The 15,365-nt window shown below is 43.8% G+C and overlaps 1 protein-coding gene across 1 annotated transcript in view; it reads right to left on the bottom strand.

Moving 5' to 3' along the window:
* PKD1L1 (polycystin 1 like 1, transient receptor potential channel interacting) overlaps positions 1-15,365 on the bottom strand; it is a 1,739,639-nt gene that overhangs the window by 98,621 nt on the left and 1,625,653 nt on the right. The window contains exon 62 of the mRNA XM_086964902.1: positions 11,089-11,319. Within this exon, the coding sequence (XP_086821028.1) occupies positions 11,089-11,319 (231 nt within the window). The remainder of the gene's footprint in view (positions 1-11,088; positions 11,320-15,365) is intronic.

Here is a 15,365-nt window from a genome sequence, read left to right as displayed (position 1 = left end):
ATGTCCTACGACCTTTTTGGTGGATACGGGGGCCACTCGATCCACTTTGAGATCAGCGGTAGTCCCAGGTCTGCCAATGTCGGGAGAGACGATTCAGGTGGTAGGAGTCGCAAACAGGAGGATGACGAATCCTCTGACAGAACCAGTGTCAGTGAAGATAGGGAATTACAGTGATGAACATCAGTTTGTGATCTGTGATTCTAGCCCTGTGTGTTTGCTAGGAAGAGATCTGTTGTGTAAACTGAATTGCACAATATATTGCACACCTGAAGGAGTAGAAGTGCAGACTAACGACGATGATGCCGATTTTAAGGTTGTAAACTCGCAGGAATGCGTGGAACTATATCCTACCTTAACAGTGGAGGAGCTTCCACAGGATTTGAGGCAGAAAGTGTCAGCTGAGGTGTGGGATTTTACTGGAGAAGAAATAGGATTGATCAAAGGGGTAGAACCAGTAAAGATCATGGTAAGACCCAATGCTGAGTATCCAAGAACACCACAATATAAGTTGACACCGGAGACGATTGCAGGAATAAAGCCTGTGATCGAATCCATGATTAAACAGGGAATACTGAAGGAGATCGTGGGAAGTCCATGTAACTCTCCGATCATGGGTTTGCAGAAGCCTAGTGGAAAATACAGAATAGTGCAGGACCTTCGAAAGATTAATAATATCGTTGTTTCATGTTGTCCAGTGGTACCGAATCCATCAGTGATATTGTTTCAGATACCGTTTCAAGCTGAATGGTTCACAGTGATAGACTTATGCCAGGCTTTCTTTTCGATTCTTTTAGATGAGGAGAGCCAGTATTTGTTCGCTTTTAAGCTGGAAAATCGCGTTTTAACATGGTGTCGTATTCCCCAGGGGTATACGGAGAGCCCATCGATTTTTAACCAGCTGCTGAAGAAAAATCTTGAAAGTCTAGTACTGCCCATGAATTCGATTCTGGTCCAGTACATAGACGACCTCCTAGTGGCGTCAGAAACTGAGGAAGCTTGTAGAGTAGACACCATCACCTTGTTAAATCACTTGGCCTGAGAACGGACACAAGGTGTCTCCAAGTAAATTGCAGTATTGTCTGACTGAAGTGCAATACTTGGGCCATAGGATTGAAAAGGGAAAACGGAAGGTGTCTCCAGACAGAATAGAGGCGATTATGAAAATGAACGCGCCTAAAACACAAAGAGAAGTCAGGATGTTTCTAGGCATGGTCGGTTATTGTCGACAGTGGATAGCCAACTTTTCACTGAAGGCAAAACCGTTACTACAACTGACGCACAAAGGAGTGAGTGATCCGGTACCATGGGACAAAGATTGTTTGATGGCGTTTTTGCAGCTGAGGGAGGACTTGTGTCGTGCCCCGGCTTTAGGAATGCCTGATTACGGAAAACCATTCTTGCTTTACTGCTGCGAAAGAGAGGGTTGCGCTTTAGCAGTTTTGGCCCAGATACACGGAGATGCGCGTAGGCCAGTTGCTTATTTTTCGGCTACATTAGATCCAGTAGCCGCAGCGTTGCCCGGATGTCTCAAATCCGTAGCTGCAACGGGTGTCAGCATTGAAAGAAGTGAAAGTGTGGTAATGGGACATCAGTTAGTGGTGTACGTACCGCATTCTGTGGAATTGTTAATGACCAGGACTAAGACCCAGCATCTGACGAATAGCAGGCTCACACGCTACGAGCAAGTCATATTGGCTGCCGAGAATGTGACCCTAAAGAGATGCTCTGTCTTGAATCCTGCTACTTTGATGCCACTTCCAAATGAGATTGATGATGAAATTTGTACAGATCATGACTGCCTTGATGTGACTGAACTATGCACCAAACCGAGACCAGATATCGTAGATGAGCCATTGACTGACCCCGATGAAATATTCTTTGTTGATGGTTCATGCGTAAGAGACGATATCGGTCAGCTGAGAGCAGCTTATGCAGTTTGTACTATTACCAGAGTTGTGGAAGCCGCTTGCCTGGAAGGAGTACATTCCGCTCAGGTAGCTGAAATTATTGCTTTGAAGCGTGCCTGTTTAGCAGGTAACAAAATTCGAGTCACCATATACACCGATAGCCAGTATGGTTTCGGGGTAGTTCACGATTACGGGCAGTTATGGTCTCAAAGAGGTTACATGACCTCCTCGGGTTCTCCCATTAGGAATGGAGAATTCGTGAGATTATTGTTAGAGGCATTGCAAGGTCCGACAGCCATAGCAGTTGTCAAATGTGCCGCGCACACGAAGAATGTAGATTTTGTGTCGCAAGGCAACCGTTACTCAGATGAAGTAGCACGATACTGCGCAGAACAGGGATATTCTCACACCAATGTAGGAGTGGGGGGAATACAAGAAAGAACTGAGTTAACAATGTTGTTAGACACCGTAGATACGTGGGACGAATTGAAATGTGTTCAGGAAAATGCACCAGATGATGAGAAAAAGGGCTGGGAAACAGCTGGATGTACTAAAAGTGAAATGAATTTTTGGATTTCTGCAGATGGGAGAGCAGTTTTACCAAACGAACTTGTTAGTCCAATGGCAAGGAAATTGCATGGATCAGCACACATAGGTAGAGATGCCATGGTGAGAGTATTCAGACAAACGTGGTTTAATCCAAAATTTAGAGTAGCGGCAGAAGCAGTATGTCAGCGTTGTGCGATCTGTCAGCAACTAAACGTAGGAAAGAGAACACCAGTCACATTGAGTCACATAGGAAGGTCTGGGGGGCCTTTCAATAGAATGCAGCTGGATTTCATCGAAATGCCTAAGTGCAATAGACTCAGATACGTTTTAGTGATTGTCTGTATATTTTCTAGATGGGTTGAAGCTTACCCTACACGTAGGTGCGATACACTCACAGTAGCGAAACTGTTACTTAGAGAGTTGATACCGAGGTTTGGGGTGCCATCCTCTTTGGAATCGGACAGAGGAACTCATTTTAACAGCGAAATAGTGAAGATGCTATGTTCAGCTTTGAGTATCGATCAGAAGCTCCATTGCAGTTATCGACCAGAAGCTTCAGGGATTGTAGAGCAAATCAACAGTACAATCAAATCCAGACTCGCCAAAGTTTGTTCATCGACATCCCTGAGTTGGCCTGATGCACTTCCATTGGTTCTTATGAGCATACGTAGCACACCAGATAGAAAAACAGGTCTCTCTCCACACGAGGTGCTAATGGGGAGAGCTATGAGATTGCCATTGGTTCCGACTGCAGCGTTATTGAACATCACAGACGATTTGATCTTGGACTACTGCAAGGGACTATCTGATGCCATTAATTCTGTGTCCCTCCAGGTCCAGGCTGCAGAGGTTCCATCAGCACAAGACTTGTGCCATGACCTGTGTCCGGGGGACTGGGTCCTGGTGAAGAAACATGTCAGGAAGAACTGTCTAGACGTGCGCTGGAGAGGACCATTTCAAGTCATACTAGTTACGAACACTGCAGTAAAGTGTGGAGGCTTGCCCAACTGGATACACGCCTCACACACACGAAGAGTGCCAACACCTCTAGAAGAAACAGCTCCTCTCTCGGATGAAAATCCAGCGGAAAGCGGAGAAGCCACAGAGGGGGAAAGCCAAGCTGTAGAGGTGATCGAAGAGGCTGAGCCTGTGTCGGAACAGGTTGACGACGGTCAGGACACCAGTGGGACCGAAGTCGCCTCAGGAGAAGAGAGTACCTGGGAGTTCGAATCAGATACCGAACAAGCTGTGAGTGATCAAGAGACAAGTCCAAGAACAAGGAGCAGGAGGACAAGGAGTGACGAAGCTAGTTGGCCGGAGAGAAGGAGAAGGCCAAGCTTAAAAGCACATCAAGAGAGAACCCTTGTCCCGATCTCTGAAGAGTCGGATCAAGAAGAAGAAACTACAGATTCAGGCTCTGAGAGTCCGAGAAGATCAAGAAGGGTACGTGTGCCCTGCAGAAGGTACGCCACCCCAGAGTGGACTTATCTAGCAGATGTCTTGGGGACAGAAATCTGGGAGAGTGAGAGAAGTGAAGGTGATCGATCTCGATCCATTTGTGGCAGTGGAGATATGGATGTTGACGCCTGGAATCGAGACTGAGGGGTTACTGACTTTCACACTTCCCATACCCCCTTACCTGAGTCGGATCAAAGATCTAGTGCTAAATCGATTACAGTTTCCGACTTTTGGTCATCAAATTCCAGAACAAGAAGAAAAAGTCATTCGTTTAGAGTTATTGGAACATGTTATTAAAGCTGCAGGTACGAGAATAATTGTAGATGCATAAAGACTTTTGTGTTTAAGCTATCAAGAAGAAGATAACCTAGCGCCGAGTGGAAAGAAGAATAAAATTAGGGATTACATTTAGAGGACGGAGAAGGGTTAGGGTTGTCTGTTGCTGAAGATAAAAAGACATTGTTGCGAAAAAGAGACTTTGTTGATAAAGAGCACTTTACAGACTGAGAAAGAAAATAAAGCAAATAAAGACTGAAACAGAAAAACTTTCTTCGAAAAAGAAAGAGCTACGCTGTTTGATAACATGGAGAACGGCAACCCAAACCGAAAAGCCAAATGCATAATAGGTACACTAATAGCAGTAGTAATTTTTCTCAATATTACAGTAGTTACCATATCATACACAGTAGGACATGCAATTGAAAAAGAAACGACAGATGTAAAGCCTGTAACGACTTTGAAACCTGCTCTTGTTGGGAAGAAGGAGGAGAGCAATGTGATCCGTGAAAAGGCGTTACTGGCAGATGAAGCTCGTAGGTTACACGTAGACGAGTCACAGGGAAACTTTAGATCAAACGCATATGCCAAGTTATTGTACGAGTATATCGATGCCATGGAGGCCAAAGATTGCTATGTTTGTATGCAATTGCCGGCTTCTGTAGATGAAGGCATCAGATATCATCATCTCCCACTGACTTATGGGATAACATGTAGTTTACTGCTCAGTATATTTTATGGTAGAGAAGGGTTCGAGTACTACTTTTCAAATTATGATTCGGTACTGCCTGAAGTTCCGAATTATAAACAAATGAATAAATGGGACTATTATAAAAAGGAGGATAGATTAGCCAAATTCTTTCTTCCTTGGGATACACTAGATACTTCATACGCACGCAGAAATAATCTGACTTGCAAAGTGTCAGAGGTAGAGAAAAAGTTCATAGGACAAGTAGATGACCGATACAGAAGGCAGAAGATTCTAAAAATGTTAGGACAGTGGAAAACAGATTGGACCGAAGAAGAGAAGGCACATAAAAAGAAAGGTAGCAATGGTCCAATAGCATTGGATAGAACGCAGAAAGGAAATTTATGTTTAACTCGAAGCAAGACATATTATGAGAGTGTATTTGTAGGTGAAGTAAATTGCGAACATGCTTTTAGGTTAGAGTACTATACGAAAGATTTTATGAAAGGGATGCAAGCTATTCCTAATGTATATTTTGTATGTGGAAGAAATGCCTATGTAAAACTGCCTTACAATTGGTATGGTTCGTGTTACTTGGCAATTGTCTTCCCCAAAATATATCATGCAAAGGATTTAGCGATCATAGAAGGAAAGGCTTCGACAAGAGCGAAAAGAGAAGTAGGAGATGCTGAAGTAGTAGGAGTCATATTTGGAGCGATGTTTCCTCTGTTAGGTTTAATACTTAACGATGTTAAGATCAGGAGACTAGCTACAGTTGTAGATAGATTATCTGCAAGTACTGCAAGGTCATTGATGCTAGTAGAAGGAGAGATGCAGTCGATAAGGGCAATGGTTCTTCAGAACCGTCTTGCTTTAGATGTTCTGCTAGCAAAAGAGGGCGGAGTTTGCAAGGCTTTGAAGGTCCAGGAATGTTGTACTTATATTCCAGACAATTCAAAACCTCTTGAGAAAGTCATAAGGAACATTACAGAGATACATCAAGAAATCGAAGATTTAACAAAAATAAATGTTTGGGAAAAAGTAGGTCATGGAGTAGGAAAGGTTGGAAGTTGGTTTGCCAACCTTGGTAAAAGCGTTGTGTGGTACATATTGAAACCTGTCTTAATAATATTGATTTGCATAATCACATTGTTAGGGTTAGTGAAAGTGTACAAATGGTATAGGTCGAACCGGTTACAAAGGTCCATGAGAGAGCAAGAAAGGAGATTAGCTGCTTTACAAGATCAACAGTATAAAAGTTTAAGAGCTCTCGAAACGATAAAAAGAGGGAATCTTGTAACTAGTTCTGTGTAAGGTGCTATTCAAATTGCATTTAGTGATGACCCCTAGAGGTCATCAAAGGGGGGAACTGAGAGAGCGCAATTTGAATAAAAAGTATATCCATACCATATTCACAAGCATATTGCATAAAATGTAGAAACTGTAACGTGAAGTTAGCACTTATAGTATAAAGTTAGCCGATGTAACCAAAGTAATATAGGAAATGTATTCTGTATTCACTTTAGAATGTATTAGATTTAGAAGCCCGTATACATAGTGGGCTAATATAGAAATGTATAGAAATGCTTATGAACAGTAGAACGTGCCAAACAGAATTCATGTACGTGTGTAATTCTAAATGGAGAAAGCGGCGAGAAATGTAAATGAAGAAATGTGCAGAGTATATAGCACGGTGTAAGAACACGAGAACATAAACGATGTATTTTATGTAAAATGTATTCACTTATAAGTAAAGGATTTGCTAACTGCGATTATATATATATGTGTGTTAAAGGTTTTACTGTGTAGAAGAGTTTGTAGGAATGTTAGAAGAGTTTGGTCATGTGTGATTTTAACCTGACTGACCAAGGGTTCGCAGGAGTGTAGTCCGCTGTATGTAATTTAGTGGGCTCACAGGAGTCGTGAATAGCCTTGATCTGAATGTGCGAGCCAAAAGTCAAAGGTCTTGTTAGATTTAAGGTGACAATGCTGGACGAAGTTTATGGCCTAAACGTGATAAGAGACACTTGGAATTTGAGTCTTGTTTTGAAATGACCATTCACAGGACCAAAGAAGGTTAAGAACATAGTCGTAAAGAGTAGAGTTCTGCTGAGGTGATAGACTTTTGCTCCGAAAGTGTCAAATGAAATGTCAATGAAGTCACCAGCAAGAAGACGAAGACGGCGCCTAAGAAGAAGGGTCAACTTAACGGACGACGCGAAGAGATGAAGCTATGGAAAGAGCTAGAAATGACATCATGTGAAAGTACATGGTGGGCGTCAAAGGGGCGTTCCACCCATACTGTGATTGTGTATTTAGGGACAGCACTTTGGGGAGGAGAAGTTAGGAGCGAGCGCTGAGAGGGATCAGAACGCAAGAGAGCAGTAGGCCGAGGACCCTTAGAGAGCGGATGGGTAGGCAGAGAGGGTACTGCTTCTCAATATAAGTTACCATTAGAGGCTAAGAGAGTTTGAACTTCTTTGGAAGTCAAACTGCTGACACCTTTTTAGGTAAGGAACTTGCGAAGTAGGGATGTCACTTAGCATAGAGTAGGGACAGATTTAACTTGTTTATTTTCTCTTTTCTTTAGATGACGCAACGGAACCACATTGTGTCTATGCTTTTTAATCTGTTGATATTGGAATTGATTTTGATTGTATTCGTTTGTAGACTTAGGTTCTTTAGGGAATTTATGTTCCTTCTAGTTCCTGTATACTTATTGAATCTTATCCTGAGAGGATTGTATTTGCAACTTTTTCTAATTTTATATTAAACTTTTTAAACTTTATCAGTCGTAAGTGGTTCTTCAGAGTTGCGTCAGTTTATGGGGTTTATCTAACCTATGCGGGGTTTATCTTTTACTCAATGACAGAAAATAATCGATCCAAATTTGACGAATGAGATAGGTATCAAAGTAATCAGAAAAGGTATTAAAATCTCATTCCCCGCACTTCCAAAAGCCTCATCTCCTCTTATCGACATATCAGTTACCAACCTGATCCCAAATGTTACCCTATGCAACACCATGCTCTCTCTTCAATGTTCACTATCCACCCTTTACTCTGCAACACATGAAACATTACAATTCAGTCAAAGGCAATACCGCAACAATGGTCTCTCTCAGCTGCCAATATACCAGATCTTTACCAAAATCAGAGCAGAACTATTCTCGACTCTATCCATCTCAAATGCACTCCGGCAATACTCCAGTAACTCTTACACCTACACAAAAGATAATGAAGGTCATCCTCACAGCCCACCATCATTGATAGCGTTGGGTGTGAAGGTTGGAATCTCCTCCCATGGTTGAAAAATATTTTTGAAGGTTTAGGTATGGAAATATCTCAAGTAGTTTTGATCATTATTATTGTTCTTCTCCTGAACTGTTTTCTCACCCTAATGTGCATTATTAGCCTACATCACAAGCCTCCCTGGGTACATTCTCAACGTACCCACTGACAGTCTATGAAGATGGTGACAATGATTATGATATTGATAGTGAGCTTGATTATGGTACTTTGAAAAGTAATGAAGGTGATATAGGCATTACAAATATTGATTAATGATTTGTCTTAGATTGTACAATAAAATAGCATAAAATGCCGGATTGTGAACATTTGAAATGTGTTTACCTGTCTTACCATAACTGCAAAATACTGCAGCCATGCTCATGCTAACATTGCCTACAGGATATGTCCGTCTCTGACGTTGAGATGCGTGTTTTTGGCACTCCAGATTGAAGTTGTGAATCGCTTGCTCCAGTGAACAGGGCTTATATATTTGTTACTTATGAGGAGCATCTTCTAATTCCCATGAACTGGGTTAAGAGCACTTTCAGAACTATCAAAAAGAGCTGTAAGCCATTTAAGAAATGAATCCAGGAGCAAGATTGTCAATGTCGTACAGTATAGTGCTGTGGTTCCCAAACTGTGCGCCGCGGCGCCCCGGTGCACCGTAATGAGGTGCCAGGGGCGCCACGCACACTAGGTGACCAACCATCCGTAAATTCTGTCATTCTGGCCATCACAGGGAGCAGTGCTGCTCCCTGTGAGAGGCCTCACCCCTACTGCTGGAGGCGCCTCGCACTCCTCCAGGAGCACGAGAGCAGCCCCTCCCGCTGATTGCCATTACTGAATGTCAATGGGGCAGTCTGGGGGTGTGACACCATGTGGCGGCCTCCTCCTGCCTCAGTGCACAGAAGGGCATTCTTTACTATAAAAAGTCAAACGCCCTAGCTGCAACGTTAGAAAACACTTCATTCAAAGAAGCCTGTAAAATAAGTTTAAAAGAACACGTTATCATCGTTCTCTCAGTGTCCTGTCATTTTAGAACTGAATTATTTTCAATATTGTATTCAACAAAGCCATGATTGCTCCTTTTTTTTTTTTAAGGAACTAGCAACCATTGACAAAGCCAATAGTCCTGGCTTGCTGAGGTGTAATGATACTTGCTGTATTATATATCTGGATGCAATGACAGAGACAACATAGTACCATTGAGGCGGAACACTATGCTAAGAGAAGATTTTTAGCCTAGGTGTGTTAAGCTGCGCTCTCAATTACGTCAAACACCCCCTTTGAAGAGACCCCCAGTTTTTTTACACACATTAAAGCCCTGGAAACAACACCATGTTACAGTAACCTCACATCCTGGCACTGTGCATCATGCATGACTCATGCCTTCTGCGTTTTCAGTCTGCCTATGTGCAGGGGCATAATGAACTCTCCACCACCCGACCCCTTGTTGTAATTCATTCTTGATGGGACTCTTATGCCTGCGACTCTGCAAACAAAGGCTCAGCTCATAATGTGAAAAGGTGGGTGAGTAAATAAGTGAATGAATGGCTGGATGGATTACTGAAAGGATGAATGTATGAATGAAAGGGGGAATGGATAGATAATGAAAGAAAGGATGGATGGATTGAGTGATTGAGTGGAAGTATGGATGAGAGAAAAGGTAAATAGATAGATGGATGTATGGGTGGAAGGGTGGATGGATGGGTAAAAGGGTGGATGGGTGTGTGAAAGATGGATGGATGAGTGAAAGGGCAGCTGATGGGCGAGTGAATTGGTGGATGGGTGTGTGAAAGGATGAATGGGTGGATGAATGAAAGGGTAGATGATGGGCAAGTGAATGGGTGGATGGATGAATTGATAAGTGAAATGGTGAATGGATGGATGAGTGAAAGGGTGGATGCAAGGATTGATGAGTTAATGAAAGGGGGTAGATGGTCAAAAGGATGGATAGATGAGTGAAGTGAAAGGGTGGATGGATGAGGGAACGGATGGCTGGATGAGTGAACGGATGGTTGGATGAGTGAAACAATGGATGAGTAATAGGATCAATGGATGGATGAGTAAATGGGTGGGTAGATGGATGGATAAGTGAAAGGGGGATGGAGAGAGAAAGGGAGGATGAATGACTGAAAGGGTGAATGGGTGGAAGGATAAATGACTGGGTAAATGGATGAGTAAGTCAATGGGTGGATGGATGAGTAAGTGAATGGATGGCTGGGTGGAAGAGTGGATGCATGGATGATTGTACAGATGGATGAGTGAAAGGGTGGATGGAGGGATGGATGAGTGAAATGATGGACGGAAGGATATACGGTGGATAGGTGTGCAAATGGTTGAATATGTTTGGATATAGATGGGCACACAGATGGAAGGACAGACCTTTTTAGTGTAAAAATAAGGCTGGGGATACTGATTACGACAGACCAAACTCAATGTTCCATTTTCTCAGAGCGGGTCTCAGTACCAAAAGGTACTGAAAGCAGCAGCTGGCATAAATAAGGGTTTGGGACCAGGCGCTCTGTTGGGGAAAAAACGATGGATTGGGATGCAGCCAAAGTGACTGCCAGTGGATGATATTAATAATTCAAGCATTCCAACCAATATAATACCTTCATTGCGTCCCAAATACTTTAAGGAAGATAACAGGAGGTGCACACCACCCACCCACCCCCGGTACAAAAAAATGGTGAGGAGCCACGGCCAACTGCCGATTAGGTCAGGGGAGCCACAGGTCAAAAATGTTTGGGAACCACTGGTATAGTGCCTTAGAGACGAAAATGTATTACTTATAGCTACAAAATCAGGCGCACACTTAAGCACATCACAACAGTATTTAGTAGCAAAAAAGAATGAAACAAAATGCAACATATGATAATGGTATTAAATTAAAATAATATCACATAACAGTACATACCATTCCGGTCCACAAAACTGTCATTATGATGAAAAAAGTTCCATAATAACAAGCTACAGAGACTTGGTTGAGCTTGTAGAAAGAGGAAAATGTTTTCATCTCGCCGACTCCCAAGAAATCCAATAGAACAGTTTGACATGCTCTTCCAATGCTGCTAAATGTGTAGGACTTAGACATGTACAGGATGTATCCCAGAGTAGAATATGCTGCCAAGAACACAACGCCAGTCACCTAAAACAAAACAACCAAAACATGCATTTATTATCAAGATAATTAAGATAAATAGAAAAAACAATGGCAAAGCCTTTAGGTCTGGTCCATTTAACTTGAATTTGTTGTAATGGCTGTGCATTGTGTGATACTCTGGAAGCACAAACAGGACACACATACAGACAGGTGGAAGGTATAACGTTTTTTCACTCAACCTTCACATTTGGTCCTGAAGAAAGCCACCACACCACTGCGGAGGGTATTAGGCTGAAACATTTTTTTCCCAAAATAAAAAAAAAAAGGTTTTAGTGGCATTTTGCAAACAAAACAGATTTTCGCAATACAACCTTACATCAGCAGTAGTAGAAATAAATGCGTTAGATTTATTTCAACCATTATGTTTCTGCTGCAATCATGCTTTCCATCAGCATTGCGGACAAGGCTCCATACACTGCTGTATATATCAGTATCTCATTACATCTAAAGACTAGAAAACATACCTTTTATCTCAACATAAATCCCTCGAACTCCCCCCCCAAATGGACGTCACTTAGAGATTTTATTGAACAACTTACTGTCATGTATATACATTCCTATGTTTCTGTAGTATAGGACTTCTGTGAGTCAACCGTCACATCTGTGAGTTTGTGTTAGACCCAGTCTGTGGATCGTGTATCATCGAGGACCATGCTAGGAGGTCGTCCACCAGTCTCTCGTCCTTTCTAGCTAGTTTAATTCTGAATCGCTCCGCAGTGGCCTATTCACCAATGTCTTTTAATGACCTTTCTAACCGTAGGGGCGTTGGACTTAGCCATTCAATCCCAATACGTCTTTTTGCTAGAGTGATACCCAGAAGCACAAATTTCCTGTTGAGCTATTATTTTTAAGTGCATCGAGCAGGCCCAGTATCACTGAACGTATCTCTCTTGGGATCTCCCTCCCCTTTGCCATTTTTAGCTTATGTAGCCATCCTCCCAGAATGCCAACACCTGCTGGCATGCCCAAACCACATGCACAAAGTATGCCCCAGTGTGCCTCCATCTATGGCATTCGCTGGTCCGCCCTGGATATATTTTACTGAGGATTTTGGATGTCAGGTAAGCTTGATGAACGAAATTATATTGTATTAGTTTAAAACACGCATTAAAGCAGCCCAGTTTTACCCCTTCGTGTACCTTTTCTAATTCTTTCTCTGTGAGGTGTATTACCATCGTATCCTCCCATTTCTGCTGCAGTGGAAGGTATAAGGCTGAAACAAGTCGACCAGCATTAGCCTATGACATTGAATTCTCCTGCCATAGCTCAACCTTTTTAATCCTGACCTCTGGATGTCCCATTAAAGTATGTTTTAACATACCAGGGAATTAGTATTAGCTCACTTTCTCTCCCCCTTTTTCACTGCCTCCATGCCCGGCTCATCTCAAGGTTTTAGGATACCTCTTCCCTACATCAGAAAACATTCCTAAGCTCTTCCCTCTCTGTGAGGCGTTTGTAGACCGCACTGAGACTAGGTTTGCGGTGCGAGGAGGTTAACCGATGATTAAGCATGCCACCCATGGGTGGGTGAGGGAAACCGTTCTTTAAAAGGGACTCCCCACACTCCACTTAAGTTTTAGATCCAGGAGTGCACTTTTGTGATTTGATTGTGTCAGAGCGGAATCGCCCCCTGTTGGTCTCTAAACCTCCTCAGGCCTCGTGTTTGTGTTTTGTAGACCTAACAAGTTGCCCGGACCATAAGAAGTCAACAGTACAAGATACCAAACACCTAAAATAATATCAATAGTGTTAGATGTCAAGACTATTAATTCTATTCTGATAGACTGTGAAAAGAACCTCAACAAAGGTGAGCCCGGAAATCATGGCCCCCGGTGTCCCAGAGTTGACATAGATATGGGAATGTGTCAGATATTGGCAAGTAAGTCCGCTAAATCTCCTGCCTTACATCAAAAAGCATCAACACGCATCTCCCATAGCACCGCTGATGACACGGAGTGATTCGATCTCAAATTGTAAATAAAGCCCTCTTCTAGTACAGCAGAGCTTAAAAAAAAGGCCCAGAAGCAACAGTTGTTAAACTTTATTAGGAACACCCAAAATAAGAAGCAAATATTAAAGCTAACCACTCAAAAGCATTGTGATCAAGAGAATGATGATGATGTGGGTACTCCACAAAGAGGGGGCAGAGGGCACAATTGTGCATAATTCAAATATACTGTCACTATATCCAATACAAGAGAAGGTAAGGGGCACAATGGCAAACTGGGCCCTCTACATGGTGGGAGTACAACCATGTACAAAATATTTCTACAGATCTTCGTTCGCCCAAACTCATCTTGTGCTCCTCCAACAACTATACTGCTTTCCCCAGCGATCCCATTTGCCATCTGGTCAACATGAAGAGGTCAATATAGTATCTGACCTAAAGGTGCAAATAGCTACCCACAACCTTAAAAATGACTACCTATGAAGCCATGGTTGAATCATCATCTGATGCCTAAACAGTTTCTACAGATATTAGGCCATGTACTCTTGTTTCAGACACAGAGCAAGCTGTCAGCAATGCTCTAATAAACAGTCTGCACCAAGGGTCATACAGGAGATACCCCTAGTCCTGCTTGTTCCCTTACAGACCCTTGTGGTTCCTATCCCTTCATCTAGAGTCTATCACAATCGTAGACATGTTTATCTGCCCACAACCAGACCAGCTCCCCAGGCATGCATACAAGCAGAGAGCAACACATACAGTGACCAATTTTATATCCGGTGCTCCATTTAGGATTTCTGTTAAGTAATAATGGCACGGGTCCAGAAGTGACATCTACAGGCTACAAACACCCAGGGAAGCACCTTTTGATACCATCCAACATAGTATTCTATTCACTCTGCTCTATCAATTTGGAGGGCAGCATGATATTTTGAATAGACAAGCTATTGAGGCTAAAAAAAATCACTACCATATCTAGACAAGTTAACCTAGATAATATTTGTGACCAAACCGGTCAATGTTTTTTGATCATATACTTGATGTAATTATTACTATGGGATACACTGCAGTCTGAGTGTCCTCCTGTGAGTTATTGTGGGCCGGCTTCATGCATCAGCTATCAATGTATGATAAATCACCAACACATGGTCGCCAAATAAGACTAAAGTTGAAGTAATTTTGTCCACAGGTGGGTCTTATTTAACTGAGGAATGCCACTGCGCCTCTGGCCTGGTCGCCCCCTCGCTCCTCACCTCTCCTGCCCCAGAGCCTCCTGCTGCCTGAGAACATCGCCGCTGAGAGCCGAGACGATTGCAGCGCCCCAGCCGCCGCTGGGCCGCCCGCTCTGCCTGCTCCTGTTTTTCCCGCCGCTTCCTGCCTGCGGCCCGCCCCCACGCCAGACGATTGGACAACACGACCCCGCCTCCCAGCTGACCCGCCCTCCCGACTCCCTTCTTATGACGCCCCCTCAGCGACCGCGCAGCGGACCCGCGACGCGGGAGCACCGACAGATCGCCGAAGGTGCGCCAAAGGTAAGCCCGTGTGCGCCCGTCCGTGCCTGGACCGCGCCCAGTGCTAGGACCCCTGGCCCCCGCAGACACCAGCCCTCCCGCTGGACCTACGACGCCACCGAACTCTACGCACTCAACGCCGGCCGAACCCCGGGTTGCTACCGAGCCACCCCGAGACGCACCCACGGACCCTTCTGCTGCCTCTCCTGCAAGTTCACCTGCATCCGGACCTGCGCTACTCCTGCACCGACCAAGACCAAGACGAGCAACAGCAGCAGCCACCTCAAGTGCATCCTGCTCAACACCCACTCCGTCCACAGACAAGCCATCGAGCTCTCGAACCTGCTCGACACAACCTCACCAGACGTCGCCTTCCTCACTGAAACCTGGATGAACGCCTCTTCAGCGCCCAACATCGCCATCGCCATCCCAGACGGCTATAAGATCATCCGAAGGGACCGCATCAACCAGACCGGAGGAGGCATCGCCATCATCCACAAGAACACCATCCGCATCACGACCAACACCGACGACACCCTCGCACCCGCCGAGAACCTGCACTTCCAGGTCCA

The sequence above is a fragment of the Lissotriton vulgaris genome, chromosome 4_1, assembly GCF_964263255.1.
Source record: "Lissotriton vulgaris chromosome 4_1, aLisVul1.2, whole genome shotgun sequence".
NCBI classification, from domain to species: domain Eukaryota; kingdom Metazoa; phylum Chordata; class Amphibia; order Caudata; family Salamandridae; genus Lissotriton; species Lissotriton vulgaris.
This window is presented reverse-complemented; position numbering and strand designations above follow the sequence as displayed.